This window comes from Sebastes umbrosus, chromosome 20, assembly GCF_015220745.1.
Source record: "Sebastes umbrosus isolate fSebUmb1 chromosome 20, fSebUmb1.pri, whole genome shotgun sequence".
In the NCBI taxonomy this organism is placed as follows: domain Eukaryota; kingdom Metazoa; phylum Chordata; class Actinopteri; order Perciformes; family Sebastidae; genus Sebastes; species Sebastes umbrosus.
In genome coordinates this window covers 8,419,152-8,447,094 of record NC_051288.1, presented here as the reverse complement: position 1 = coordinate 8,447,094, position 27,943 = coordinate 8,419,152, and the positions used below count along the sequence as shown (strand labels likewise).

Here is a 27,943-nt window from a genome sequence, read left to right as displayed (position 1 = left end):
TTGCTGACCCTTGACCCCTGGATCAGTGTTTATATCAGTAGCTTATAGCTGACATCCAAACCTAACATGACTTTTATTTTGAAAGTCCCTTCAGGAAGCCTTTGTGTGTTATGGGTTTATTGACGCCTGTCCGCTTCATCCAGCTCTGCTCTGTGTTTATAAACCCAGTCTCGGTGGTGACATCAGCAGCAGGGCTGAAGGTTTGTCCTCCTCCTCCAGGATAAAAGCATGAGGTTCAGTCTGCAGAGCAGCTGAGGAGCTTCTCCTGTTCTCCTCCTGCTGCTGCTGGATCTCCATGCTGCTCCTCCTCCTCCTCCTCCTCCTCTAGACCGCTTACTGTATCTCTCTGAGGAACAACACACGCAGGATCCGCACGGACCATAGGAAGGGCAGACAGAGGAAGGAGGGAAACACAGCGCAGCCTCTTGTGGTGCGTTATGTTGGGCAACAGAAAGAAAGCAGCCCCGGTGGTGAAGAATGGAGCCGGGACGTCCGAGTCAAAGGCCATCGATCCTCTGAGGAACCTGGGTGAGTGTTTGAGATACAGCTGCTGCAGTCTGGATGATCTATTCAGTGATCAGATGCTTCCTCCTCTCACATACTGTCGTATACCACTGATACACACTGGAGACTATACCGTTATCTCCCTCTCACTGCTGGGATGATATCTAAAATGAGCACATGAGTGGGAAATAAGAGATTTGAACCCTCATCCTAAAAAAACTACTGTAAAAATCAACCATCAAATCAAAATGTTAGCTATTTCTTCTCAAAATCATTCTTAATTATGTAATTAATATCATCTGGAGAAAAACAAAAAAACAGATAATTATTTATTTTTTTATTTACATATTGAAATATTAGAATGAAAATATGTACTTTTTACAGCTTTTAGGCCAAGAATCCACATTAGTACTTTATACTTGATATCTAAAATGAGCACATGAGTGGGAAATAAGAGATTTGAACCCTCATCCTAAAAAAAACTACTGTAAGAAACAACCATCATATCAAAATGTTAACTTATAGGCTGTTTCTTCTCAAAACATTCTTAATTATGTAATTAATATCATCTGGAGAAAAAAAACCAACAGATAATTATTTATTTTTATTTACATATTGAAATATTAGAATGAAAATATCAAGATTCAAGATTCACTTTATTGTCATTTCACTGAGTATTTGCATAAACATAGGGAAATTAAATATTGTTTCTCCCTCTTTCAGTGCAATAAAAATGATAGAATAAATAAGTATTAAAATTAACATACCTAAAAATATTTATAATAATACAAAAATAAAATAAGTAAACGTTTCAGACACAATTTCACACAATTTTGCAGTCATACACCCAATTTGCAGTTGTGTTCAGCAGCTGGGAAAAGTGCAATTACGTCCATAGTAAAGTGCTGTTTGCTTTACTGTTCCAAAAATGGTCTTTGACATGTGACTAGCTTTAAAAACAGTTTCTGTGTTAATGCTGGGGTGTTGGATGTGTGTGTGTGTGTGTGTGTGGGGAGGGGACACAGTCCAAATATGTACTTTTCTCGAATACAAATTGCAGCTTTTAGGCCAAGAATCCACATTAGTACTTTATACTTTATTCTGATATAATTTAGTTTAGTAATTTCCAACATTAATGATTATTAATAATGCATTGACGCATTTTTTTATCTAAAGAAACTCTACAGTATACAGACACAGGACAGTTACAGTTAATTTGCATATTGTGTAAAATGAAAATATGTATTTCTTTTAATAAAACAAATTGCAGCTTATTATCCCAAGTAGCTACAATCCACATTAATACTTAATACTTGATTCTGATGTGCTTTAGTTCTCATTCATTTCAAACATTAATGATGATAATAATGCATTGAAATTAAATGTAGTTTCCTAACTTTTTTTTCCAATAATCAACTTTTTTTTGGTCTAAAGAGAAAGAAACATACGAAGAAGGAACCACTGCCTCATGTTCAATGCTGCTTTGTCATAAAGAGGAAAAAAGGAGGAACTGAACAGAAAAATCTTTATTCCCATCAAAACCCCCTGAATGTTACAGTATATACATCAGCTACGTAGAAATACAGAAATGATGAGAAAATGTGCTCCGGCTGGTGGGCGGTGCGTGGTATTTCCTCAACTGATCTCAACACGGCTGCAAACTTTCTCATTTTACAGCTAAACAGTACACTACAAGATGTTTCTGAAAACATTTGAGGAGAGAAATAGACATTACAGCAACAGAATATTGATTCATATTTGATCAGCGCTGCCTAGTTTTACTGTTTGGTCAGAGTTCGCGAGTGATTGACAGCTGCTCAGAGACGGCACGGCTCAAGCTCGGCTCTGATTGGTTGTTTTCCTCCGGTCTGGGAAATCTTGCAGATGCCGTTAGGAGCACTGGAGGACTCAGAGGACACAGAGGAATATTATTTTTTTCAGATTACCTGTCTCACACAGTACCGTCAGGAAAAATAACTTTTTTGAATCATATTTGCTAAAATTCTCCCCACTGCAGCTTTAAGGATGTTGAGTTTTATTCCATTCTGAATCTCATGATGTTGTTTGTTAGGTGGGATAATAAAAGAAGAATCACTCACAGATGGCACCGTGCAGCTTCTACTCTGTAGGTTGCTACTGTGTATTTGTCCAGACTGATTTTAAACTTCGGTGTCCCACATGGGAAAAAGTAAACATTTACCAGCTGGTTTTCCACAACCAGAGGACATATTTATGGTAGCAGGTTTTTCCAGGTGCTAGCCAGTGCTTCCACTGCTGTCTGCCTCATGCTTGTTGAGGTTAGCAGCAGTTGTGTCATCCCTGTAATCCAAGGCTAAATAGAGCAGAACATACTCACAAAAAAGCATCTGATTTCATTTGTTAAAGGTGCAATATTTTTTTTTTATTTTTTTATTTTATTTGTTGACACATATAAAAAAAAGGTACAAGTTGATAAAATGAGAACAACATATTAAATAAATGGTAAAGATAGAGAGAAGTAAAAGGGAAAAAAATAAAAACTCATTATTAGTGAGCAATTTACAGAGATCATCCATAAGGAAAACATTGGGGAGTTGAAAACAAACCTTTAACGGCTTTCTTAAATTGTTCTGGTGCCAACTTTAAAATAAAATATGAGATGGCAGAGCGTTCCATGTCACTGAACCTCAGTAAAATCAACCAAACTGTATCTGAGATGTTCGACACATAGGAGGTCTGAGTTTGTAGTTATTTTGAGTCGAATAATTGTGGAATTGTTAATTATAGAAAAATTGTTAAATAAATATTTAAGATGTGGCCAGAATTTTAGTTCAAAACATTCAAAAAAATTAACTAATATTATCAACAGAATATGAAGAGGTTACAGTGTTGACGTTATGTCCAAGACATCTATATATTGTGTTGCAGAGATATCTACTGAAATGAACATGCTAACCAGCTAGCTGTCTTGTAATACCACTTTTACCTGGAGAGGCGATAGTGATAGTGATAGAGATAGCAGCGTTATTTTTACTGCCTCTCAGAGTTTCAGTTTGGTCAAATTGGTAAATATAGGTTGTATGGACCCAGTATAGAGGTGAAACGCTGCCCACTATTTGTGTGGAGCATGTGGCCAGATATTACACAGATATTACACACTGCACCTTTAATGCTCAGAGAACTAAAACAAAACAAAGGTCAACAATGGGACACCTGTGGTGATGAAGACATCAGTCAGTTCGGTCAAACTGAATGCTCAGAGAGAGATTTTGTTATTACATTTTTAGTTAATGTCTCAACTTGTCTTGATCTTAAAGTGTCAATTTGCAGTTCGATCGGGACTATTTTCTCCCAAGTTAATTGTTCCAAATGAAAACTGGAGAAAATTCCATTCACCAACTTTGTTTTGCGCAAAATACTACAAGGGGAAAATGAGAAAATGTGTTTTGTTTTTTTTGGTAATTTGGGTAAACTGACCCTTTAAGCTGTACTAGAGTTAAGTGCTTGGAGTCAAATGTGTTATCTCAGTTGTGAGCCAGCTAACTAGCCAACAGGATAATACTCTGGTTGGAAAAACAGCAGAGAAATGAACCACGTCTACTGTTCTGTTAAGATGAACGATAGCTGTGTGTTCAACCACGTATTCACAGCCTCGATCCTTTAATATAGCCGTCATATGATACGTCACTTAGCCTAAAACCCCCCCCATAGTTTGGCCTGTCTGCCCGCAGAGACGATCCCAACAGCAGCAGCAGCACCACTGATCCTCTGAATGTCAGAGAAAGCCTGATAATACTCGCCAAATATAGACCGTCTGTTTACAACATCCAGCTCAGTACAGTCAGACAGAGTGACTCACAACTAGGGTTGCAACAAAGGCTATCGAAATGTATTAATTTCCTATTGATTGATTGGTCAATTAATCAACTATCGCTCATAGTTACAACTGCCTTGCAGTTTGGAAAACACCCTGGTTACCTCATGACTGTTACAGGGCTCTAATCTAGCTGTACTAATGCAGGTGTTATATATATATATATATATACATATATATATATATATATCCACTATGGTTTTCATTCATGCACTAGCCTAGTTCTGGCTGTGATCTGTGAATCCAACAGTGTTTAAGTCGTGTAATCCGCTATGAATGGGACACAGAAGTAAATCCTCAAAATATAAATGACAAACAGCTCCATCCTGGTGATGTTGGCGCTGCAACGGCCAAATGGCATTACAGAGGGTGGTGAAAGCTGCTCAGCACATCCATCCATGGAGGACCTCTACACCCAGCATCCCTTCCATGTAGGAAGAAAGCATTTATTTGAGTATTTATACTCCAATAATAACTACTGAAAATAGTGTACTTTTTTATTTCACTACACATTTGACAGCTACAGTTACTTGTGACTTTGCAGATTAAGATTTCACATGCAAAACACATAAGTTCATAGAATATGATGTACTGCAAGGTTTTAAACTTAGACCAAGTGCAACTTAGACCGCCTAAAACGTTTAATTTATTTTTTACTTGTTTACTTTTACTGGGGTATTGTTTCATTGTTTGAAAGGTATAATATGCAAGAATTAAATCAAAAACAATGTATAGACTGATACAAAAAGAATCCCTCTCAATCATCACTTATGCCCCACTAGAAGTGTGTGTTGGTGTCTGTTTCTGCAGAGACCCTGCAGCCTTCTGCCTGGATTTTGTCTTTTCTTCTTATTTTGCTTCACTCTGGACTCTTCTGGGCGTCTGCAAAGTGGCTTTGTGTCCCATGTAGGGGTGTAACCCCCAGCCAATAACGGCGCGCAGGGTGTGCAGCCCGTTCAAGTGGTCAAATGCCACCGCTCTGTCACGCCCCTTGGCTTCTGATGCTGAGGTACAAGTCTCCCTTTAGCTTTAGATACAAAGCGGCTGTATTTCACGGATGAGAACGGGGCATCTTCTTGCAGTTGTTTAGAGTTAGTTGTGTTTTTTATAATGTAACCGCCAGGAAACAATCAGAAAATAATGTTTTATTTCTCTGATCCGCTGCTTTGCTATCACTAACGCCGCTCCCTCTCTTCAGTCACTCTATAGCTCCCTCTAACACCTCTGCTCTCTCTCTCTCTCTCTCTCCCTCTCGGCTCGTTGAGCTGAGGAGGAGTGGCCAACTTTGAATGCAGTGTGTTTACAAACAGCAACCGATGACGGTTACGTATTACACGTTTAAGCTACTACGAGGAACTTCGATTTTGTGTTGATTTTGGCGGTCCCTGTGGATAAAAGCGGTAGTGTTTCTGAGCACGAGAATCCCTTTAGAAAACCTCTCATTTTACTGCAGCAGGAGGAGCTGCTCCTGCCTGGCGCGGAGCACTCCACCTCCCGCCAGAACTCCGACTGCAGGTCGAAGGCGGCAGCGAAGCCGGATCTGGGTCTGTCTGCGGCGGGCTGGTCGCTGTCGGAGGCCCCAGTAGAGTCTGAGCTGAAGGAGGTTCTGGTGAACCTGCGTGTCATAAATCGCTTTGTCTTATTTCGCGGGGAATCGGACCCGATGACCAGCATTAAGAATAACTATATAGAAATAGACCATCTTCTCGCTGATGGTCTTGTTTGCTTATGTAGGTCATGTAGAGGCATCAGTATTACATTGAGACTGTTTCATAACCAGTTAAAAGTTCCTCGCAGGAACTTTGAGACAATAATTTCAGTAACATGTTGTCAGTAGTTTTCCACTGTTGGCAAAATGGCCAATGTGTATCCAAGTGACTTCAGGTCCAGTTGGATACACATGAGAAATCACATCTACCATAATATTAGCCTACTGGTTTTTGTGTGTATTAGTGCAGCACAATGGCTTGTGTGTGTTTTGTGTGTGTCAGTGGCCTTTATCTCAACCCTCTTGATAGAGCAAATATCGCTGTAGACATGCATTACAGCAGTTGTTGTTACCATTTGGCTCTATGTAGCAGCCTGTATCTTTAGTAAACGCACACGGTTTCATCGCTCTGTTCTGTGGTGGTGGGTCGTTTTGAGGTCAGTCTTAAGAGGTCAATCGGTTTTTAAGTCACACTTCCTCCTTTCACAGACACGTACAACCACACGCCCACTGATTTTCTCCCACTGCTGCAACCTTGCTCTCCTCATTTACAGTAGCTCACTGCTGTACACAGGGGAGTGTGTGTGTGCGTGTGTGTGTGGGTGTGTGTCTGCATGCTTGCGTGTGTTTTCCCAGTATCAAGACGCCTCTGTGTAGTGTAGTGACCCAGCCCTTCCCAAACCACAGTGAGGCTTCTGTTTCAGCTGCTTACTCAGCGTAGGACTCAGCAGTTATCTGTGAAGGAGAGCTCAAAGGCATCGACACAGCACTTTTATAGATTCCTTTTTTGCATAGCAAATAGTTCTTTTGCTAGAATCTATAATAACAAATGATAATGACTTCCCCTCAATAAACATGTACACACACCAAATGATAACAGAGCCACAGGGCCCCCTGACACCTCATTTTAAGCGTCTCCTCATAGGGAACTTGAGATAAGTTACATTCCACACAGTCTATTGGTCACTACAGCTACTGGATGGTCACTTATTAGATTGCTTTAAGTAGGAGCTGCAGTACACTAAGGAAACCATCCCATAACCGCTTTGCAGTCGCAGCTTAGGGCTTTTTGTCTGTTTCCACTTGACAGGAGCAAAATAAACATTATAATAAACTGTAACATTGCTCATTTTTTGGGCAGGTTGGGGGCTGTGGAACAAGCTGTAAACACAATATTGACATGTCATCTTATAAGTTGTTATGGGGAATGTGTTAGCAAACAAAGTATTTGCTTTCCAGAGTTAGATGAGAAGATTGACACCACTCATGTCTGTGCGTTAAAGGTGCTAAATTTGAAATTCAGAGAATTAATTTAAGAGGCAAATAACTATTTGCTATGTAAAGATATAGAGGAATAATGTCTACTTGAGCAGAGAATTAAGTCACTCTCCCTCTGTGTTGTAATCGGAGCTCCTCTGTGCTTTGTTTACGTAGCCGGGCCGGCCGCACATGCATTTTAGTGCATGTGAGTCTCTCTGTTGTGCTCCACTGGCTAGCTAATCGCCGAAGCTGATAACGCCATCCCGACCCACGTCGTCTACACAGACGGACAAACATGAGCTTGATATTGATCTTCTTATCTAACTTTCAGCAAGAAAGTGAAAAAGTGCATTTCATCTAATATTGAACTATTCCATTAACATAAAGAATATTTGTGTATGCATCTTTAAGAGTATAAGACAATGAATGTCTAACTTGCTCTAGATAAAAACATTAACTAAAAATTACCAAAAAAAATTTACTTGTAATATATTTATCATTTATATCTGACTCATACCGATTCATGGGCCATGACTGCATTTATCACAAGACCTTTTGCATCATACACTACGCATCCACTCCTACTGAGCTCCCCTCTTCTAATCCAATAAAAGACAGCCACCGTACTAATAATCCCAGCTCTGCTTGTGAAGAAATAAACCCAAAGACCAATCATCATGTGGATGTGGGTTAACAGATGTTGCACAGTCAGACTGGGAGTATAGAAAGGAAGACGTAACTGCAGCTGGATGTATTCTAATTTCATTGTAGATCTGCAATGACATTGCAACATGAGGATGTTGAGCTATAAAAGATTTCAAGGGAAGTGTAAACTCAGATTTTCTCAGAAGAGCTTTATACCCAAGAAAACCAAAGTGAACTGCCTGAATGACTACCGGCCAGTTGCTCTAACCCCCATTATCACAAAATGTTTCGAGAGACTAGTTCTCTCCTACATTAAAACTGTCATCCCTGCCGATCTTGACCAACACCAGTTTGCTTATCGGACAAACAGATCAACAGATGATGCAATCACAACAGCTCTTCACGCAGCCCTTACACACCTGGATCACAACAACACATATGTAAGGATGCTGTTTGTTGATTTCAGTTCTGCTTTCAACACAATAATTCCACACAAACTGGTTCAAAAATTGAGCATCTTGGGCTTAGGCAGTTCACTGAGCACATGGGTGCTGGACTTCCTCAGGAACAGACCCCAGTGTGTCAGGATGGGGGACCACACCTCAGCCACTCTGACCCTGAGCACTGGAACACCACAGGGGTGCATCCTCAGTCCTTTTCTTTATTCCCTCTTCACATATGACTGCACAACTATTCACCCCACTAACACCATGGTCAAATTTGCAGACGACACTGCTGTAGTAGGACTGATAACCAACAACAACGAGACAGGGAGGAGATCCAACATCTGACACAATGGTGTTCCCATAACAACCTGGATTTAAACACAACTAAAACAAAAGAAATGATAATAGACTTCAGGAGAGCCAGGCAGGTGGAGCACTCCGCCCTCTGCGTACGTGGAGAGGAGGTAGAGAGGGTGGACTGCTTCACATACCTCGGAGTCCACATTTCATCAGACCTCACCTGGTCCAAAAACATCTCTCATCAGATGGGGAAGGCCCAGCAGAGACTCTACTTCCTCAGGAAGCTGTAGCAGGCTCACCTTCCTCAACACCTGCTGATCAATTCGTTGTTTTCAATGACAATGACAATAAAGTCTCTATTCTATTCTATTCTATTCTATATATCTGGATTAAGGTTGCAACTAACACTTATTTTCATTATTTCATTATTGATTAAGTTGTCAGTTTTTTCAGTTATTTTTATTTTATTTATCATTTATATTATCTATAAAATTGTGTTATTGTACAGAATGATATGCAGAATAATATAATGACTTCTGATCTCATTAGTGGGGAAGTTAGTTCAGTCAGTCACAAAATATGTTTACAAGACTCATCAGACGTCTATTTAACAATCCAGGAACTGACTATCCTGTTATTTTTGCATGATCACTGTCCATTATTCCGAGGTTGATATGAAACATTATGTATTTTTTATTCAGAAATGTCGACATTCAACATTTCTTTTTGTTTGTTTTGTTTGCAGAAACATACAATGCCGACATTTTCTGGCTACTGGGTTTGATCACTAGTATTGACTGCAACATAGAGCAGAGTGTCATCTGCATACAAGTGAAATTTGATGCTGAAGCTAAGAAAAGTTGCTGAAACTAAGAATGAAATTGGTTAAGAAGTACTGGACCAAGTGTCATGCCTTCAGGGGACATCCTACCTAAGGGTGTGGAGAGATTAGCAGTTATCATTCACAAGCTAGACATACAGAAATGACATAGCTTCACATATTGCTTGCAATTGAACAAATGTGTGTATTATAAAATCTCTTTTGGCTGAAACACACCCGCATTCAGCTGGAAGGAACATCTCATTTGTTATCTTCATGAAAGGTGTGACAGGATATTGCTTTCATAACAGCCCAAAAAGCACTTAGCTTATTGGAATTGGAATTTCAATCACGATACAACCTTGGTCTATCTCTCACTCCTCGTCCTTTCTCTACTTTTTCCTTCACAATGTCAAGTGCTTCTGTCTGTCTTCACGTCTCCGTCCATACCGTCTCATCTCTAGCCACACCCAACTGCTGGTTCAGCAGCAAAATGTCAGAATTACAGAGCTCCAATATGAGCCGCTGCGGTCCAACAGATGTATATATATATACACTAACTTCTAATTCTAAGTATGCTCCACTCTTCTATTTTCTCTTTTCATCCTCCCTTTTCTCTCCTCGACCCCACCTTCTTTCAGTGTTACTGAGTTGTCAGGATTCTGTGCATACTTACTGCCATCCTGTACACAATAATACAAGTAAAGCTTTCATGACGTCATATCTCTCAATCTACAACCATCTTTTTCTCTGTTTGCTTTCTAGGAGTGCAGGATGATGAAGACGTGAAGCGGATGTTGCAGGGCTCCAGTATGATAAAGGTAAAGGTATTACTAATTATAAACTACTAGTAGTTGTTCGTTTTTAGTGATCAGTTAATTTAAATGGATTCATTTATCATACGTAAAGGTCCGCTCGCCTCGCTGGCAGAAGCGACGAACTCTGAAGCTGATGGGAGATGGTGTCACTGTCTGGTGTCAGTCCCACAAGACCTCCAGCTGGGCCAAGGAGCAACAATCCTGTAAGTGTTCTTTTATAAAACTCAGAATCAATGTATTGATCCATTGGAAATTGACCTCGCAGTCATTGCAAAAACATACAATCATAAAATGAGGACGACATGCAGGTACAAGGCAGAGGACGTCCTCATGACAACCGCAGATTGACAGAGGAGGAAAATTTAAAAGAAAAAAGATTTTGACAGACCTTGTGTATATATATGAGTTGTCATTTTAGGATTTGGTTTTACAATTAAAGGGGAACTCCACTGATTTTACACATCAAAGTGTGTTTCCAGGTGTTGGCGATTACTACTGCATACGTGTCTCCAGAGGGAGCTGTGAGAAATCTGATAAATGTCCTCGAGTGATCTCCAACCGAACTGTCGGTGGTCGAGTTGCATTGTGGGTAATGTAGGATGTGTAATGTAGACACAGCGCAGTTTGAGCTCATGTTTAAGCTTTGCTCGTCACAGCCTGCAGCGCCAAAAGTTGAGCTTTGCTCGATGCAGCGAAAAGCCGTCGTGACGTGGCGCAAGCCGTTGGAAATAATGTCTGTCAGAGCACAGTGGTGATTTTTACTGGGGCTAAAAAAAACTGCATATACGCGCTAATTTGGGTGGAAAAGAGGTATTAGCTGTGGTGGAATTTCTGATACACAAGTTAACTCAATAGGAAGGAAGAGGCCCCGGAGCTGTTGATGTCTTACACAGGAGGTTTATTGAAGCTTGATCAAGGAACAATTGTCAGGTCTCCACCATTGAGGTGCTCTCTGAATGAAGGCCTCACAACTCTGCCCTTCCTCCCTGGTGCTCAGTGTTTTACCCTTATCGTGTTTTTACTCCGTTCCTCTGGCATCTCTGACCCTGGTTGCCCCAGCGACCGGCCCTATGGTCCCTACTACAGACACAGCTGTACAGATAACGGCGGCTCCCCTAGACAGGACTCCAACACAATAATGTCAACAGAGGGACACTCTGACAAACACCCTGACCTCCGGACCAAGAAGAGAGGAATTGATGGAAAATTCCATCACAAGCTAACCTACCCCACCTAACCCCACCCCACCCCACCCAGAGGTTAAGAACCATCTCCAAGTGATGATTGGTAACAAGCAGGCCTTTCCTTTGCCAGGAGAGCTCAGTGACTGGGCGTGTAAGGTGAAACATGGATATACAGTATCTATTTTTGTGAACTTTAAATGCTACTTACAGCTCTGTACAGAGACGTAGACTTTGCTCACACAGCTTCTCTGACTCCTCCACTATCTGAGGGTCACACACGGCGCTCTGATTATAGAGCTCAACTATTCTGAGCCTAAAAGGGCAGCCAATCCTGCAGTAGTTCAAACAGTGAGATTATAGGACATTATACGGTGGTGGGAGTCTGCCCTGGATCCTGTGGTTTGGTGCTATATAGTTACCATACGACTCAACCACTACGTTAGCCTCCCGGGTGCAGTACAAGGCCTTTCATTGCCACAAGAGCTTGTGATGTGGCACAGTGTGTGTTTGGTGTGCAGGTTTGAGTGTGTGTCATTCATCTCTTGCTTTTTTAAGACCCTCTGGATCATTACAGATATGTTTCCCCGTTCTATCTTCTACATAAGAATATAGCTTTTTAAATCAGGAAAACACACTCACAAGCTAAAGATGCGCGTGTTCTTGTCTTCGTTTTAAGTGAGTCGTTTGTATACTGAAAACTGCTGAGTAGATTTAACTGGACATCACATGTGGATATACAAGAAAGTGGAAGCTTGTCAGCCGCACCCAGTAATTTCTCCCACTCATTTAAGATCAAATGTGTTTGCTGTATTGTGACTGGGTGGTCTAGTAGTGCAGTAGTTCCCAACCTTTTTTTCCGGTGACCCTTTAAAATGAAGTAAACTCTAATACCCTTAATCCTAGAGAGTTTTATTTGAAAGCATTTTGGAGGCCAGACAAGGTGAAAGTATTAAGTATTAAGAAAAACAGAAAAAAAAAATGTTTTCCTAATCCCTTTAACCCCCTGAGACCCGCAGGATCACAGGCGATCCCGACCGACTTTACTGTCTTTCAGAGGCTGTAGCAGGTTCAGTGCTAGAGTGGAAGGTACAGCCATCATATGAAACTAGAAAAAACCCAAGGAATCCATCGGTACCAACCATGTCATACTAGCTTGTCATGAAGGAGGCTAAATAACGCTCCAAAGTTACACTAAATTTTGGCGTGGCCATTTTCAAAGGGGTCTCTTGAACTCTGACCTCAAGATATGTGAATGAAAATGGGTTTTGTGGGTAGCCATGAGTCTCCCCTTTACAGACATGCCCAGTTTATAATAATCACATGCAGTTTGGGGCAAAAAACATGCTTTTTTTTTTCATGCAGTATAAATGTGTTATTGTCGCCTATTCTAAAATGGTGTGTTTGAATATTTCTGCATATCGGGGTCCATAAACAGTCTTGAATTACATAAATTGAGTATCACTGTAAAGCCGAGACTCTTGTAGATCCAATGAGCCCAATTATATTCATGATGTTAGTCCCCATAGTAGCCATTTCATTGTAGTGAGACCATTTTTTGAAACTTGAGCTCACTGAATAAAATGACCTGTGGTGACCTCTAGGATAATCACAGCCTCATGAAACTTTACAGCCACAACCTAGAGACCTAGAGCATTCAGAGGATAGATGGCTTTCCTAGGTATACTGACAATAAAGGGGTTTCTAGGCAGTTTATACAACAGAAGTGTTCGCCATCCAATCGCCAAAAAATGCAATTCTTGTAGAAATCTCCAAATTTCAAAAGTTTTCGATCCCAAATCACAGCATGGCTTTTTCTATGGTGTTCCTCAAGGTCTTGGTGTCTTAATGTGGTATTTTGGAGGGATTATTGATCATTTTTATCAATTCTCGTGTGTTAAAAAATGGTTAAATTTAGCACCAAATCTGAAAAAATGCAAAACGCAAAAATTGTGAACGCAAACTTATGAGACGTAATAGAGCATGGGGATGACCATCACATACTATCATAATGTTCTAAGCCCTTATATGCTTTTACAATTTATTTGAATTCATGAATTCATGTTTATTTCTGATTTATGACTAGAACAATTTGACACAGTGTTGAGCTGTATCTCAAATTAATCTCCAGGTTCCCAGCTTTCAGATGATGTACACCACTTCTATGTGACATCTACTGTTGGCCTGCTATCTCCTCCTAAAGACCCCCTGTAACCCCCTAAAAAAGACTAAAACAGGTCTATTGTGGGTCTCAGAGGGTTAATAATCTAACAGACTGTCTTGTCAAGGGTATAGGTTTGGTTTCAAAAGTGAGGGGAACACTTCATAGACACTTATATACAATATATGATATGCTATAATATATTTGTGTAGAGATCATAGTGTATATATACTCTCTGAGCATCTTCCTTAGGACCAGCATTTGATATATTTTGAGCAGAACTGCCCTCTCTCTGCTGTCTGTGTATTGTCAGGTACACACAGTCTAATAGTCCAGTAGTTGGTGTAGTTTCTAGTGAGACCGCAGGCAAATAGAGATCGGCTGAGGTTTGGTCAGTAGTGATGTTTAATTTGGTTTATTCAAACCCATTAGACAGTGTCATGTGATTGTTAAAGTACACATATGGACGGGATCATAATTATGGAAATGAGCGTCAGGGTGTGCTGGATGAACAAACAGGTTGAAAATAATACACAAACTGCCCAGTTTGTGAGGAAAACCTCGCTTGATTTGCGTCAGTGTGCGTGACGGACAGCTCACCCCTCCACTAAAGTGTCTAAATTTAGTAGGATTTAGAATTAACAGTGCAGCACAGTCATGAGTGTTATTAGTTGCCAAGCCAGTGTCAGCACTGTCTGTTGGTATTACAGCATTGAGGGTTACCCAGATTACAAGAAATCCCAGCCAAAACCCAGCTTGTTCTTGCCCAAACCTCATACCTTGTAACCATGATTTCCTTGTTGACACGCAGCAGAAGAAGTGTGCGTGGATATACTACACAAACAATCTAACTTTAACACAGAAAATACATTATATTGTAGAAAGTAGTCTGACAAATATTAGAGGTACACAGATTCCCAGAAAAACTGGAACATCTGTGGATTAATGGGCAAGATTAGTCAAACAAAATTAAGTAAATGAACAGAGGCATTATATTATAATCTTTTCCTAGTAGGCTGCTCAGATGTGTGTGTGTGCGTCAATACAAATCTGCATTGACAAGTTGAGGGGTTGAATGAGGTCCTTATCCATAGTAGGTGTATTACCTACAGTAGATGACGGTCGGCGCGCCGCCAGCTTGGAGAAACAGACAGGAGCACCGGCACTGGAGCAAAGCAATACAGTGCTGTGGATGGGGACGGCAGAAAAAACATATTTTAGTCACCTAAAAGAAAGGCTCACCTAAAAAAATCAATATCTGTTTAAGTGTACGCTATATTCAGATTATTTTCCGACGGTGAAATGAATGTACAAAATGTGACTCTGTAAGTGAATGTCACAAATAGAAAGATCAGAAGCCACAGATAGGATTGTGTAATGCATTTATTCAAGCATGGAGATGCACTGTAGTTGAGAGAGAGTTTTTTTTTCAAGAGACTAAAGGTTCTATTCTACTCCAGTGATGTAAGGGTCGGGTTATGCTAGACAGCAGAGGGGAGGCTCTGGCACAATAGTTGAACCTGGCTCAACTTTTTCTGCTATGTAATGAGACATCCATTTAAGGTTTTTGCGGTGTCCAATCAAATACGTGCATGCGCAAATTCCTGGTGGGTGACTTTGTAACACGAACGTCATGTTTCCACTCCTTAGCTCTCGCAATCAACGCAATAAAAGACAAAAGAGCTGTAAAATGCTGTCTCCTGTCAGTATTATAAACCAAATTTGGGCTGTCAAAGTTAACCTGATAATAACGTGTCAACGCAAATTCGTTTTAACGACACTAATTTCTTTAATGCATTAATGCAACTTGCAATTTTTAGGTTGTAGAGGGCAGTTTTAAAGCTAGAGTGAAGATACTGGTATCATGTGAAACTAGAAAAAATCTAATGAATCCATCGGTACCAACCATGTTATACTAGCTTGTCGTGAAGGATGTTAAATAACGTTCCAAACATACGCTAAACTTTGGCGAGGAAAAACTACCAGTACCTTCACTCTAGCTTTAAAACTGACACCACAAAATGAGGGAATATCTTTTGGATGAATACTGTAAAGCCTACAATAGAGTTCAGAGGCTTAGAGAATCTATGGCGAGGAGAACTGAAACCATTTTTGCGAACTCAAGGCCGGTTGAGAACATGACCTCCTCCTGACCTCTAAAACAACAACCAGCAAAGTGTTATGAACCTTATTCTTGCATAGCCCTCACCACAGAAGCTCCATTCTCTCCTTTTGCTCTTTTAACCCTCCACATCTTCTGCACAGACATCTGTCTCCTCTCTAGGATACCCACAGCAGACAGGATTCTTCAATCCTTTGATAATTTGTCATTGACAAATGTTGCTTCCAGAAGAAATGGCTTCTTAATGACCATGTTTGTTGTTGTGGTCTCCTTTTTAAATGTCCAATATTTTTCTGTCTAAACTCTCAGATACTTCCACTGTGATAACAAAGGTCAAGGATCGATACATACTTAATAATACCACAGCAAAACTGAGCAATAAGCACTCATAAGTTCCTCCTGGAGTGGATATCACTTGAACTGGATGGATAATTAGTTGGACACTATACTTGCTCTTTACTTAACTTGTTATTTCTTCCTCTCACACAGTCTCTGTCCTGGAGGTGGAGTGCGTTCGCGAGGGTTGCCAGTCGGAGACGTTGCGGCAGATGGTCGGCACGGTACCCGAGCAACGGTGTTTGACGGTGGTCTTCAAAGGGCCCCGCAAAAGCCTGGACCTCCTCTGCCAGAGCCAGGAGGAGGCTCAGCATTGGGCCCGCGGCATCCGAACCCTGCAGGAGAGGGTGGAAAACATGACCCAGAAAGAGAAACTTGACCAATATCCTAGTTGTTGTTTATTTGTAGAACTGTCTACACTGTTATCTGCACATACAATAGTACCAAGAATAATCATACATCATATATACATATAAATCATTTACATTTGGAATCATTTTTAAGATTTTTTCGTTGGAGGCCCTGTAAGCCCCGTGCGAGGACCCTTGCAAGTCCCAAACCAGAATGCCAACAGTGTAACAAGTACCCAATGAAAATATGTGTTTTGTCACCCTACACTTTTTTGATTGAAGGAAGACCCAGAATACTAACACAAAGCCTCTATAGGCAGAACTAGTTATTAAGTATTACTTGCTGAAACACCACCAAACGCTGTACATGTTCTGCTCTTGCTGCTTCCTTGACTGATGTTTGTGCTGTCACCTGGATCCATGCCTACTTGAGTCGGGCCGACCAGAACCACGATGATAAGATGAGCTATGAAGAAGTCCAGACACTGCTGCAGATGATCAATATTGACCTGAGTGACCAGTACGCCCGTAGCCTCTTTCAGGTAGCGCAACACACACACACACACACACACACACACACACACGCACACACACACACACACACACACTTAAAAATACTGGACCCATATCTGGGATTCCAAACGGTTATTAAAAGTGATTTATAAATTCATAACGACAGACCGGCATTAACAATGGATGAATAAACCAAACAAAGAGTGTCTCACTTACTGTTTCTCTGCTAGAAATGTGACCAGTCAGCCGACAATCGTCTGGACCACGGAGAGATCGAAGTGTTCTGCAGGGAGTTGCTGCGGAGACCAGAGTTGGATGCTGTGTTTATCCGCTACTCTGCCAACGGCTGTGTGCTTTCCACTGTGGACCTGAGGGATTTCTTGAAGGACCAGGCGGAGGACGCTTCAGTCACCCATGCCCAAAGCCTCATCCTCACCTACGAACTTAATGAGTGGGGTACGGTGCTACGTAACGATATATTGCAAAATACCGACATTTATCTGGTGTGTGTGTTCAGCACAACGGCTCTGATAAACCCATTAGACACTATCTGCCGCTACAGCACCAAATGGGGGACCAATAAAGTTAGCGACTACATGTCATATCAGCTTGTATGCCCAAAGCACATATTACGGAGCTAAAATGGTTAGATATGTAATGGTATTTTACATACAGTATAATAATTCCCTCATTTATTGACTCGTGTTTGTGCCTTTTGCCCAGTACAGCCCAGAAGAACCAGTTCATGACCCCCAATGGTTTCACCATGTACATGCTGTCTAAGGAGAACTGTGTGTTTAACCCGGAACACGCCAGGGTTTACCAAGACATGAAACGCCCTCTGGCACACTACTTCATCTCGTCCTCCCACAACACCTACCTCACTAAGGACCAGCTGACTGGGGACAGCAGCACAGAGCCATACATTCGGTAACGGTGGACAGGACCGCACGCATACCTGTACTAGGGCTGTCAATCGATTGAAATATTTAATCGCAAAGTAATCACACATTTTTTATCTGCTAAAAATGTACCTTAAAGGGGACATATCATGCTCATTTTCAGATTCATACTTGTATTCTGGGTTTCTACTAGAACATGTTTACATACTTTAATGTTTAAAAAAAAGTTTATTTTCCTCATACTGTCTGTCTGAATATACCTGTATTTACCCTCTGTCTGAAACGCTCCGTTTTAGTACATTTCAATGGAATTGCAATGGAATTGCAACAGAATTGCGTTGCTAGGCAACAGCTTGGGTCCATGTTTACTTCCTGTCAGCTGATGTTATTCACATACACTGCACCAGGAAATAAACTGGGACCCATTTAGAATGTTTATGTTTAAAACTTTGAAATGGTCTAAATATTGTAGATTTGTGACATCACAAATGGACAGAAATCCTGACGGCTTGTTTCAAAAGCTCAGTTTCTGAATATGGGCTATGTGTATGTCTCTGTGGACTAAGCGTTTCGATACTTTCACAGTATTTATATAGAACTTAAACCTCCTTTATAATATATAAGCGATGAAAATGTCCCTTTTTACGATATGGGACCTTTAAAGGAGATTTGTCAAGTATTTAATACTCTTATTAACATGGGAGCGGACAAATAGGCCTAAAAATAACCTACAAATTGCAAGTTGCGTTAATGTGTTAAAGAAATTAGTGGTGTTAAAACAAATTTGCGTTTATTATCGTGTTAACTATGACGGGCCTAACCTGTACATACAGAATGCACTTTGTAGCATTTTCTGAATGAATGTGATATATGAAAGATAACTAATCACAAACTCTCAAATGACACCATTCCTCACTGAGTCATCTCTGTTTCAGAGGTTCCTAATGATGATTTTTCTTCTCTCAGAGCCCTGAATCATGGCTGCCGCTGTGTGGAGCTGGACTGTTGGGATGGAGATAAAGGAGAGCCGGTCATCTATCATGGACACACACTCACCTCCAAAGTGCCCTTTGTTGAAGTCATTGCAACTATCAATGACTATGCTTTTAAGGTGAGTACTTTACTGGAATCAGAATCATTTTACTTGTCAGCTGCACCTGTCCCCTTGGTTAAAAGTTTAGACACATGGTTTCTAAATGAATTCAATTCATTTGTGTGGACAAAGATGATATACTTCTAAAATCTATACGGCATTAGAGTTATATGTACATTGACAATTTTTCTGTCAGGCCAAAAGATAATTTCCTTTTCTCTCTTCTGCTCCATGGAAAAAATCCTTTTCTCCCTGACTTTGCATCATCGTCCCTCTCTCCCAGGCGTCCCCTTACCCTCTGATCCTGTCCCTGGAGAACCACTGCTCTGTGGAGCAGCAGGCAGTAATGGCTCGACACCTGCGATCCATCCTGGGAGACAAGCTGCTCACCAAGCCCCTCAATGGTTTGGATCCTCACCGTCTGCCTTCTCCAGAGGCAAGGACCCACTGTTCCATAATCGGATGAAAGTTCAATCCCCATAAGAACTACTATTATTGAAACTAATAGTGTCTGTGAACCACATAATAGCAGGTTTTGCAGTTGACATGATTCAGGCTGTCCTCATACACCGTTCATAGTTATGCCCACGAAAAGTACTGTAATGTGTGTATATCATACAAAATCAATTCGTATGTAATCCACATGATCGTGAACCAGGAACTATAAAGAGTGACAAATGCCACGTACAACACCAGAGTTTCGCCCAAGGGACAGGTGTTTGTGAAACCAGAAGTCAACGTTGATTTATTTGTAACTTCCATACTTAAGTAACGCCACATCTGGAGTTATTTAAGCCCAAACCACAATCAAGTATTTTTTTTGCCTAAACCTAACCAAATGCCAATCTTTTCCTAAACCTAAGTAGTTTTGTTGCCTAATCCTAACTATGTCAATCTTTTCCTAAGCTTAACTGAGTAGTTTTGTTGCCTAAACCTAACCAATTTGATCTTTTCCTAAACCTAACTAAGTAGTTTTGTTGTCTAAGCCTAACCGAGTCGATCTTTTCCTAAACTCAACTGCACTGTAAGTAGTTTTTTTGCCAAGTAGTTTTTCTGCCTAAGTTGTTTCCTGTGAAGACAGAAGTTTATTTTGAAAAGACTTTATGCATGTATTGAGTGGAAATTCATATGTGCCTCACGTGTTGCTGGACATTTGTAGGAAAATGTACAAAAAATTAGGAATAACTTTTGGCAAGATATCCTATGAACCATTGTATGAGGATACGTTGCAGGATTGAATGATTTGTCCAGACAGATATTTGGACTGTAGTCGCTACTTTTCACTGGAATGTGGATGTGGTTATAAATAGCCAACGACTGGCTCTCCGACTGGCTCTCCGTCAGATTCCGAGGCAAGGACTTCACTCTGACACACTTTTTAATATCCGACCTCTCCGTTATGTACGTGCGGCACTGGTAAACAGTGTCTCTGTCTTGGTAGTGACTGTTAGGATTATGTGTAAAGCAGAGAACAAACTGTTTGTGTTGGATGGAAAATCTGGGGCCATCTGCTCCTCAGTGTCCCACTTATTCTACATTTCTACATGAGTGTAAGAGTTAGTGTGTGCACTCATGATCTGTGCCCCAGTAATCACACTCCCTCGAGGCACCTCATGTGTGCCTGTAATTACACCCAGATGATTTGATATGATTTGTTTTGAGGATTTTACTCTCACATAGGCTACTGTTCTATTCTTATCCAGCCCATTATTATACACTAGCAGTCATGACAAAAGTGTCACAAGTGGGTGAGTGTGAGGCGACGAAGGAAGGACCGAAATGCAGGTAGTCCAGGCAGACTGGAGCAGTTCAGGGATTTAACAGATACAGGTTGGCAACAGGATGGCAGTCCGAACAAACAAAGCCAAGAGGGGCACGACAGGTGAGCAAGTCAGCAACAGGCAACAGGTCAAAACCATAGAAATAGAATGAGAGTAGAATGGACATTCTCATTCAAATCAACATAGCAGGACGGTCAGAGTGGCGGACATTTTTATGTCTGTCGTGTAGTAAACTGGGTGTGTCGTGCGAGACTACAGATAAATCCTTCAACTATTTTTAATAATGTTAGTAGTAGTAGTAGTAGTAGTAGTGGGCGGCAGTAGCTGTATTACTGTAATAATAGTAGCAGGGTGGCTGTAGCTGCAGCAGTAGTACTGTAGCTCTAGTGGCATTTTAAGCATGACAAAATAGTTGGAACTATTATCATTTTCAAACAAGTGTGTAATGTGTTGGTTGTGTGTGCAGGATCTTAAGGGTAAAATCCTGGTGAAGGGGAAGAAGGAGGTGGTGGAGGAGTGCTCGTCCAGCTCTTCAGACCTCAGCTCCTCAGACGAGGAGGCCAGCCGCGCCGAAGGCAAACCCAGCGGAAAGAAACAGGACAAGAAGGTGAGTATAACACCAACACCAGCTCACCTGTATCCTAGCAGCAGTGGCTCTCACCATGGTTTGTTGTAACGTGATGGGTTTGTGTGTGTGTGTCCTCATAGCCTCAGCCAGGTGTATCTAAGCTGAGTCCAGAGCTGTCAGAGCTGGTGGTGTACACTCGCAGTGTTCCCTTTAAGAGCTTCGAACAAGCAGCCAAAAACCCAGCAACGGACATGTCCTCTTTCGCTGAAAGTGAAGCGCTCAGGCACGTTAAGGACTCAGGTAAGATGTGTGCATGTGATTAAACTTAAGCCCCTCTACCACTGGACAAAAAACCCACTAACACCCACTAACATCTGGCTTTTGTTTTTAGCGGGAAAGGTGTTAATCGGCATTCATTCCCGGGACAAATGACTCTGCAGTACTCACGGGTATTTAGGGAGGGATGGAAACATGACACCCGGGTAGACACGCTAATTTCCGCCGCTTTTCTGACGCGATGCTATGTGACTTGCGTTGAAGTGAATATATAACAAACTAGAATGGCACTCGGAGAGCGCAAACCTCCGCCAAGCTGCCCAAGTACGATTGCCCCCCCTCTCCATTCAGCTTGTGCGATCATCCACATGTATTTTTGTTTATGTTGAGATCAGCTGTACGTAGCGGAGCATCGTAAAATACTTCATTCAAACTGGACAGAAACTAAAAAACAATCACCAAGTGTGCTTTGGTCGAAATCAACTGTAATTTCACAGAGTTTAATGTGAAAAAACGCAGAATCTACAATTCCCCCCGCTTTCTCTCTGTCTCTCTCTCTGAGGAAAGAGGCGGGGTCACGCGTCATCAATGCGTCAGCAGCTACACTGCGCATGTGTTATACCCAGAGGTCTTAATGTTCAGGCTGATCGGAATTCTTAAAAAAATTCCTGAATCCGGATCGTCATCCGGATCGCCACCAAAATCGAATGGATTGTTCAATGTGCCACACCCCACCCCTCCAAAACATTTCATTCAAATCCACCACAGACTTTTGAAGTAATCCTGATAACAGACAAACAAACCAACGTCGGTGAAAACATAACTCCTTCCTAGGCCTTCGGCCTTGGCGGAGGTAATAAAATCGACAGGGATTTGAACAATTATAATTTTATTAACATGTAAAACATTTAATATGCTCTCCTCAAAGCCACCAGACGCCATTGACAGAAACAGTCATTTTACCTCGCTGATCATCGTAAAACACACTTCATTCAAACTCGACAGAAACAAAATAAAACTCATCAAAACCGTCTTTCCACTGATCCAACAATCACCAACTCCAGTTTGAGAGTTTGAAAGAGTTTGAACTGTTTACAGAAGAAAAAGAAAGACTACTCGTCTACTGGCAATGGGAAAGAAGTTTATACCCTATTTTAGCGTGTATGTGCAAATTTTGGTGGAAAAAGGGTATTACTTTCTAAAAGTAAAGAGAAATAGTTTGCATGCTGTCCACATATTATTAGGTTTTGGTGGTATACAGTTACCTGTTGATTCTACCTTATTCAGGCAGCATAAGGACAAAAGCTAACTGATTCTTTCTTCAGCTTACCATTGGACTAACTGGACTAATCAGACCTTTCTTGTCCTGCCCCTCAAGGGATGTCTTTCGTTCGTCACAACAGCCACCAACTCAGCAGGATTTACCCTTCAGGCCAACGCCTCCAGTCCTCCAACTACAACCCTCAGGAGATGTGGAATGGAGGCTGTCAAGTTGGTGAGAGCTTATTTTATGCCATTCTATTCGCAAGAGACGCAGAGAGAGTAAGCAAGAGTTGTTACTCAGACACATCTTCATTGTGGTAGACGTATGACGCTAACACAGTTGTGTTGTGTTTTCTCCAGTTGCTTTGAATTTTCAGACACCAGGTGAGCAGATGGACCTAAACCAAGGCAGGTTCCTGCAGAATAGTCAGTGTGGGTACATGTTGAAGCCTCCCTTCATGTGCCAGCCTGATACCACCTTCAACCCGGAGAATGTTGGTGGAGGGCCTGGCCACAGACCTGTCCTGCTTACTGTTCGGGTAAGATAGGTAGCAAGTAGCAAAATAGGTGAAACTGCTGGTTCCAAAAGTATTTTCACCTCTGTCAATTTACATTGGAAAGATTTTCTTCAACATAGAACTACAGGAGCATTTTAAGCTTGGTGAATGATTGTTTCTTAGGGCGTTTTCTTATTAGGTACGATTGATTCTTACCCTGCCTGAGTATGATTGGAGGCAATGTCAAGAACGACCTTCTCGCCCACCTTCCTACTTTAGAAATGCCTTTGCAATACTACTCGCCGACTGCTTCTCGCGTTAAATAGTAGTCCACTTCTGTGTTGCGACCTGATGCGAACCGTACCCGAGTACACATGAACCGTACTCGAGACCTCTTTTTCAAGCGATTCGTCGATCCATGCCCAGGTAAGGTACAGCGTTCACACTAATCTAACGAACTGGACTTTGGGGTCAAGTGTACTCGGATCTTGGCCTAGGTCCCAGATGTGAAAGCCTCCTTACTGCAATTGTTCTAGGGAGTTATAATTGGCTTCATTCTGAACCCAAACATGAGCCATGGGGGAATTCTATACCACAAGACTATACTCAAAGAGTGTCATTGCAGCTGAGTGTCAGAACTGTTGCTAGATAAGCTCTTCTTGCTCCATTCTACTCTAATCTAATTGTTCGTGGCTAGAAGGTAGGATGCAAATTGCGAAACTCCTTCGAAATGGTTAAGGTTAGGCATTGACTTTAAATGGCGAGACCTCGCGAGAGCTTTTTGCAAGTTTTCGCAAATGTGGGGGTTACCTTATAGACACGACCAATCAAGTTAAGCTCTGATTTCATTGTTATTCCAGGTTCTTTCAGCGCAGCAGCTACCTAAACCAGAATGGGACAAACCCACCTCAATTGTCGACCCTCACGTGTGGGTGGAGATACACGGAGTTCCCATAGACATCAATAAGAAGAAAACTCCTCATGTCGACAACAATGGTAAATGCCTACCCTACTCACAAGAGACCCTTTGTCAGATGAAATGGCTTCAGTAGCAACATCTGGATTTTCTACACAGCTTGAGATAGTCGAACAGCTAATATTGTAGCTAATTAACACCATGAGATGTGGTTGAAAGCTCCAGAAAAACCTAGTTGGTGGACCCTGGTTGAAAATGTCTAAGAGCTTCTGCTACTCCAAGTGGTAGTCCTAGACATTGACATTTGTTTTCTGAAAAGAAATATACATTTTTATACAATTATTAGTGGAAATACAGTTTGAAATCAATTCAAATGAGCACATTTAGAACGTGACGGGTGGTGTTGATGAAGGGGTACTTGAGTTTATCTGACAGGGCTGTGGGACAAAAAAGGTTAGGAACCACATCCAGCATGATTTCACACGAAGTTCAACAAGTGAAATTGCACAAATGTGCGAATGAGTCTGTTAGCATGTGTTCTTTCCTGGTTTCAGGCTTTAACCCACGATGGGACTGTACCTTCAACTTTACCGTCCATGTTCCTGACCTGGCACTGGTTCGCTTCTTGGTGGAGGACCATGACTATACCTCAAGCAATGACTTCTTAGGGCAATTCACCCTGCCGGTTACGAGTCTCCGCACAGGTACGTGTTGGGACAGTAGAGTTTGGCTATTATGGGGGGCTGTACCAACCACTTGTTGAGGTTGCCAATATATATATAAACTAGAAAAGTGCACCCAGTAGAGTGCAGATCTCACCGGCTGCAGCTAACAGCTAACAGCTACCGGCATAGAAGATGCGCTACATTGTAGTCAGCGCTAAGTTCAGGTGGTCATTTTCTAAGCGATAGTTATATATACATACATACATCCACATACATACAATTGTCTTACCTTGGCGTGCAAATCAAGAGAGGAACAATACCTAATCAATGGAGATTAGCCGTGGACAGACAGACACGCACGCATACGACCAAATATATAATCTCCTGACGGAGATAATAACCATTTGCTCTCCTGACCTTCTTTCCTTTGTCTCTGCAGGTTATCGCCATGTCCGACTGCTCAAGGTGGACGGCTCCAGCCTCTCGCCGTCCTCCCTCTTCGTCCATCTTAAGATCACCCCGTGTCAGAGCAGTCCATCAAAATCATCAGCTAAATCACCGGCCATGTCTTCAACCAAGAAACCCTAATCCCATCTCCACCCCATACAGTAGCTCAATGAAGCAGGGAAGCCACCATGGGAAGATCCCCAGGTATATCTGCCTGGATCTAGGAAAAAAAAAAGATCTGGGCCCTGATTCATAAAATGCAATGGTTATAACCTTGTCTTACAAACGTTGCAGCTATATCCTCAACCTGTCTATATTTTATGGAATAAGAGGATTGGGTTGTGTCTCCTTAATCCCTTGTTTAATGGAGGTTTGAATTTACTGACAACCAATTGAACCAGCCTGCAGAAGTCTATTAATCTACTAGACTATGACCAAAGTTTGGTGCTAGATTTTGTCTCTATATTTTAAACATATACGACTCCAAGATAACCTCTCAAACTTGCTAAATCTCACACCTTCTGAAGGCAGGACTTCTTTTAACTACAAGTATCTGTCAACAATCTACATGCGACTACTAGGAAGTATTTCTCTGCTGCAGGGGATATCAAACTAAAATTGTTGTAACTTTGGAAGATACCCTAACTTATTAGACAGCCTCATATTAACTTTAGACTTCTTACAGTGGAGGCACATCAGGAAGGATCTATTCACAGCCAGTATGAACAGGACAAATATTTACAACAACCACCACCAACATACATATGGCATGCAGGTATTGTATTAGAATATGTGATAAAATAGTCTAAAATTGTAATTTCAAGGTTCACTTTTAAGCTTTCTCTGGAGCTTATGACCATATCATACTCAGTGTGTTTACATCCACCTTAGTAACCAGGTTACTCAGAGAAACCAGATTTCGCAGGTAATCTGAGAACATGTTTACAACCGCTGTGGTAACGGTTACTGTAAATCTGTGTATTCATGCAGCAGGACCGTTGGCCTGTCCTACTTCAGCTCTTAGTGCAAATCTGCAGGCTGTTCTCATACACTGTTCGTACCCATACCTACAAAAAGTAATGCACTATAATCTGTGTATAACCCATATAATCGATTTGTATGTAATCCAAGTAATCGTGAGGCAGGACAGGTGACGTAGTATAAAGAGAGATAAAGTCTGCGTAGGGAGGAGGACGGGGGGGATGGTTGTTTACCCAGAAGACCGCTGTTAGTGTCCCATGTGAAACCAGAGGTCAACGTTGACTTATTTGTGACGGAACTTCCGAAGTTAAGTAACGCCCCTTCTGTAGTTGTTTTATCCCAAACGTTGATTTATTCGTTACGGAACTTCCGTACTTAAGTAACGCCACTTCCGTAGTTATTTTATTCCAAGCGTTGACTTATTCGTTACGGAACTTCTGTACTTAAGTAACGCCACCTCTAGCTATTTTAACCCAAACGTTGACTTATTTGTTACGGAACTTCCGTACTTAAGTAACGCCCTTCTGTAGTTATTTTAACCCAAATGTTGGTTGACTTATTTGTTACGGAACGTCTCTACTTAAGTAGCGCCCTTCTGTAGTTATTTTAACCCAAATGTTGGTTGACTTATTTGTTACGGAACGTCTCTACTTAAGTAGCGCCCTGCTGTAGTTATTTTAACCCAAACGTTGACTTATTTGTTACGGAACTTCCGTACTTAAGTAATGCCACTTCCGTAGTTATTTCAACCCAAACGTTGGTTGACTTATTTGTCAAGTAACTTTAGTACTCAAGTAATGACAATTTGGTAGTTATTTTAACCCGAACCACGATCTTTACTTAAACCTAACTAAGTGGTTTTGTTGGGGGTTGCGCAGGCGCACAGATCGCTCTTGTTACCGGACATTCATAGCAAAACACATGAAAAATAAACTTTTCGTAAGATATCATACAAACCGTTGTATGAGGATACGTCATAATCTGATACCGGGTTCAAATGTGGCAACTTTTCTAATGCTATCTGGCAAAAGCCATATGGAAAATAATGATTTTATGAAGATGTAACAGATGTTGCTGTAGTTCTCCATGATGAAGAACATGCTCTGCCTGTCTGACATGTGCTGTACAAATGAAGGTCGTATTGGCAGTTAAATCCCGTCCCATTACTTTTATAATGTAGCTTAGTGTGTTATGTTAAATAGAGAACATGCTTTGAAGAGATAACTTTTTTTGTTAAATGTTTGATTCACAGTGACTTTATGTATTTTAGCTTGACACAATCTATTTGTTCATCCTTTTTATCAGTGAATGACCAAACTATATTATTAAGTAGCCATTTAGAGTTTTTATACTATAAATAGAATTTACAGTAGAAGTTATGCAATAGCAAAATGATGATGTGCACTAGATAAATCGGCTGCCTTACTGTTAGCTTGTTAGACGAGATATGCACGCATATGCTTCATAGATGCAATGATTTAACTTATTATTTTACTTTGTCTTTGTTTACTTTGTGTTTAGATGTGTACTGTGTAGT

General features: G+C 41.2%; 1 protein-coding gene across 2 annotated transcripts; it reads left to right on the top strand.

Annotated features, from left to right (window-relative positions):
• Window positions 1–134: 134 nt before the first annotated feature.
• Window positions 135–27,793, top strand: LOC119479974 (1-phosphatidylinositol 4,5-bisphosphate phosphodiesterase delta-3-A-like). 2 transcript variants are annotated; one of them, XM_037756015.1, is made up of 16 exons: window positions 135–528; window positions 10,302–10,357; window positions 10,446–10,557; window positions 16,308–16,536; window positions 16,917–17,046; window positions 17,248–17,473; window positions 17,746–17,943; window positions 18,882–19,030; window positions 19,296–19,448; window positions 21,260–21,400; window positions 21,502–21,661; window positions 23,016–23,132; window positions 23,261–23,439; window positions 24,258–24,393; window positions 24,868–25,017; window positions 25,418–27,793. In XM_037756015.1, exons 1-16 carry the CDS (start codon window positions 438–440, stop codon window positions 25,564–25,566), a joined length of 2,376 nt encoding a protein of 791 aa, XP_037611943.1. In that variant the 5' UTR covers window positions 135–437; the 3' UTR covers window positions 25,567–27,793. The 2 variants fall into 2 exon arrangements, with proteins under 2 accessions (XP_037611943.1, XP_037611942.1); XM_037756014.1 differs by having other exon boundaries at window positions 17,746–17,947; window positions 18,886–19,030.
• Window positions 27,794–27,943: the final 150 nt, after the last annotated feature.

Coding starts and splice junctions, on each gene's coding strand:
- LOC119479974 (XM_037756015.1), top strand. CDS start 438: ATGTTGGGCAACAGAAAGAAAGCAGCCCCGGTGGTGAAGAATGGAGCC. Junction 10,558..16,307: donor GGCCAAGGAGCAACAATCCT/GTAAGTGTTCTT, acceptor CCTCTCACACAG/TCTCTGTCCTGGAGGTGGAG. Junction 23,133..23,260: donor GAATGGAGGCTGTCAAGTTG/GTGAGAGCTTAT, acceptor TGTTTTCTCCAG/TTGCTTTGAATTTTCAGACA.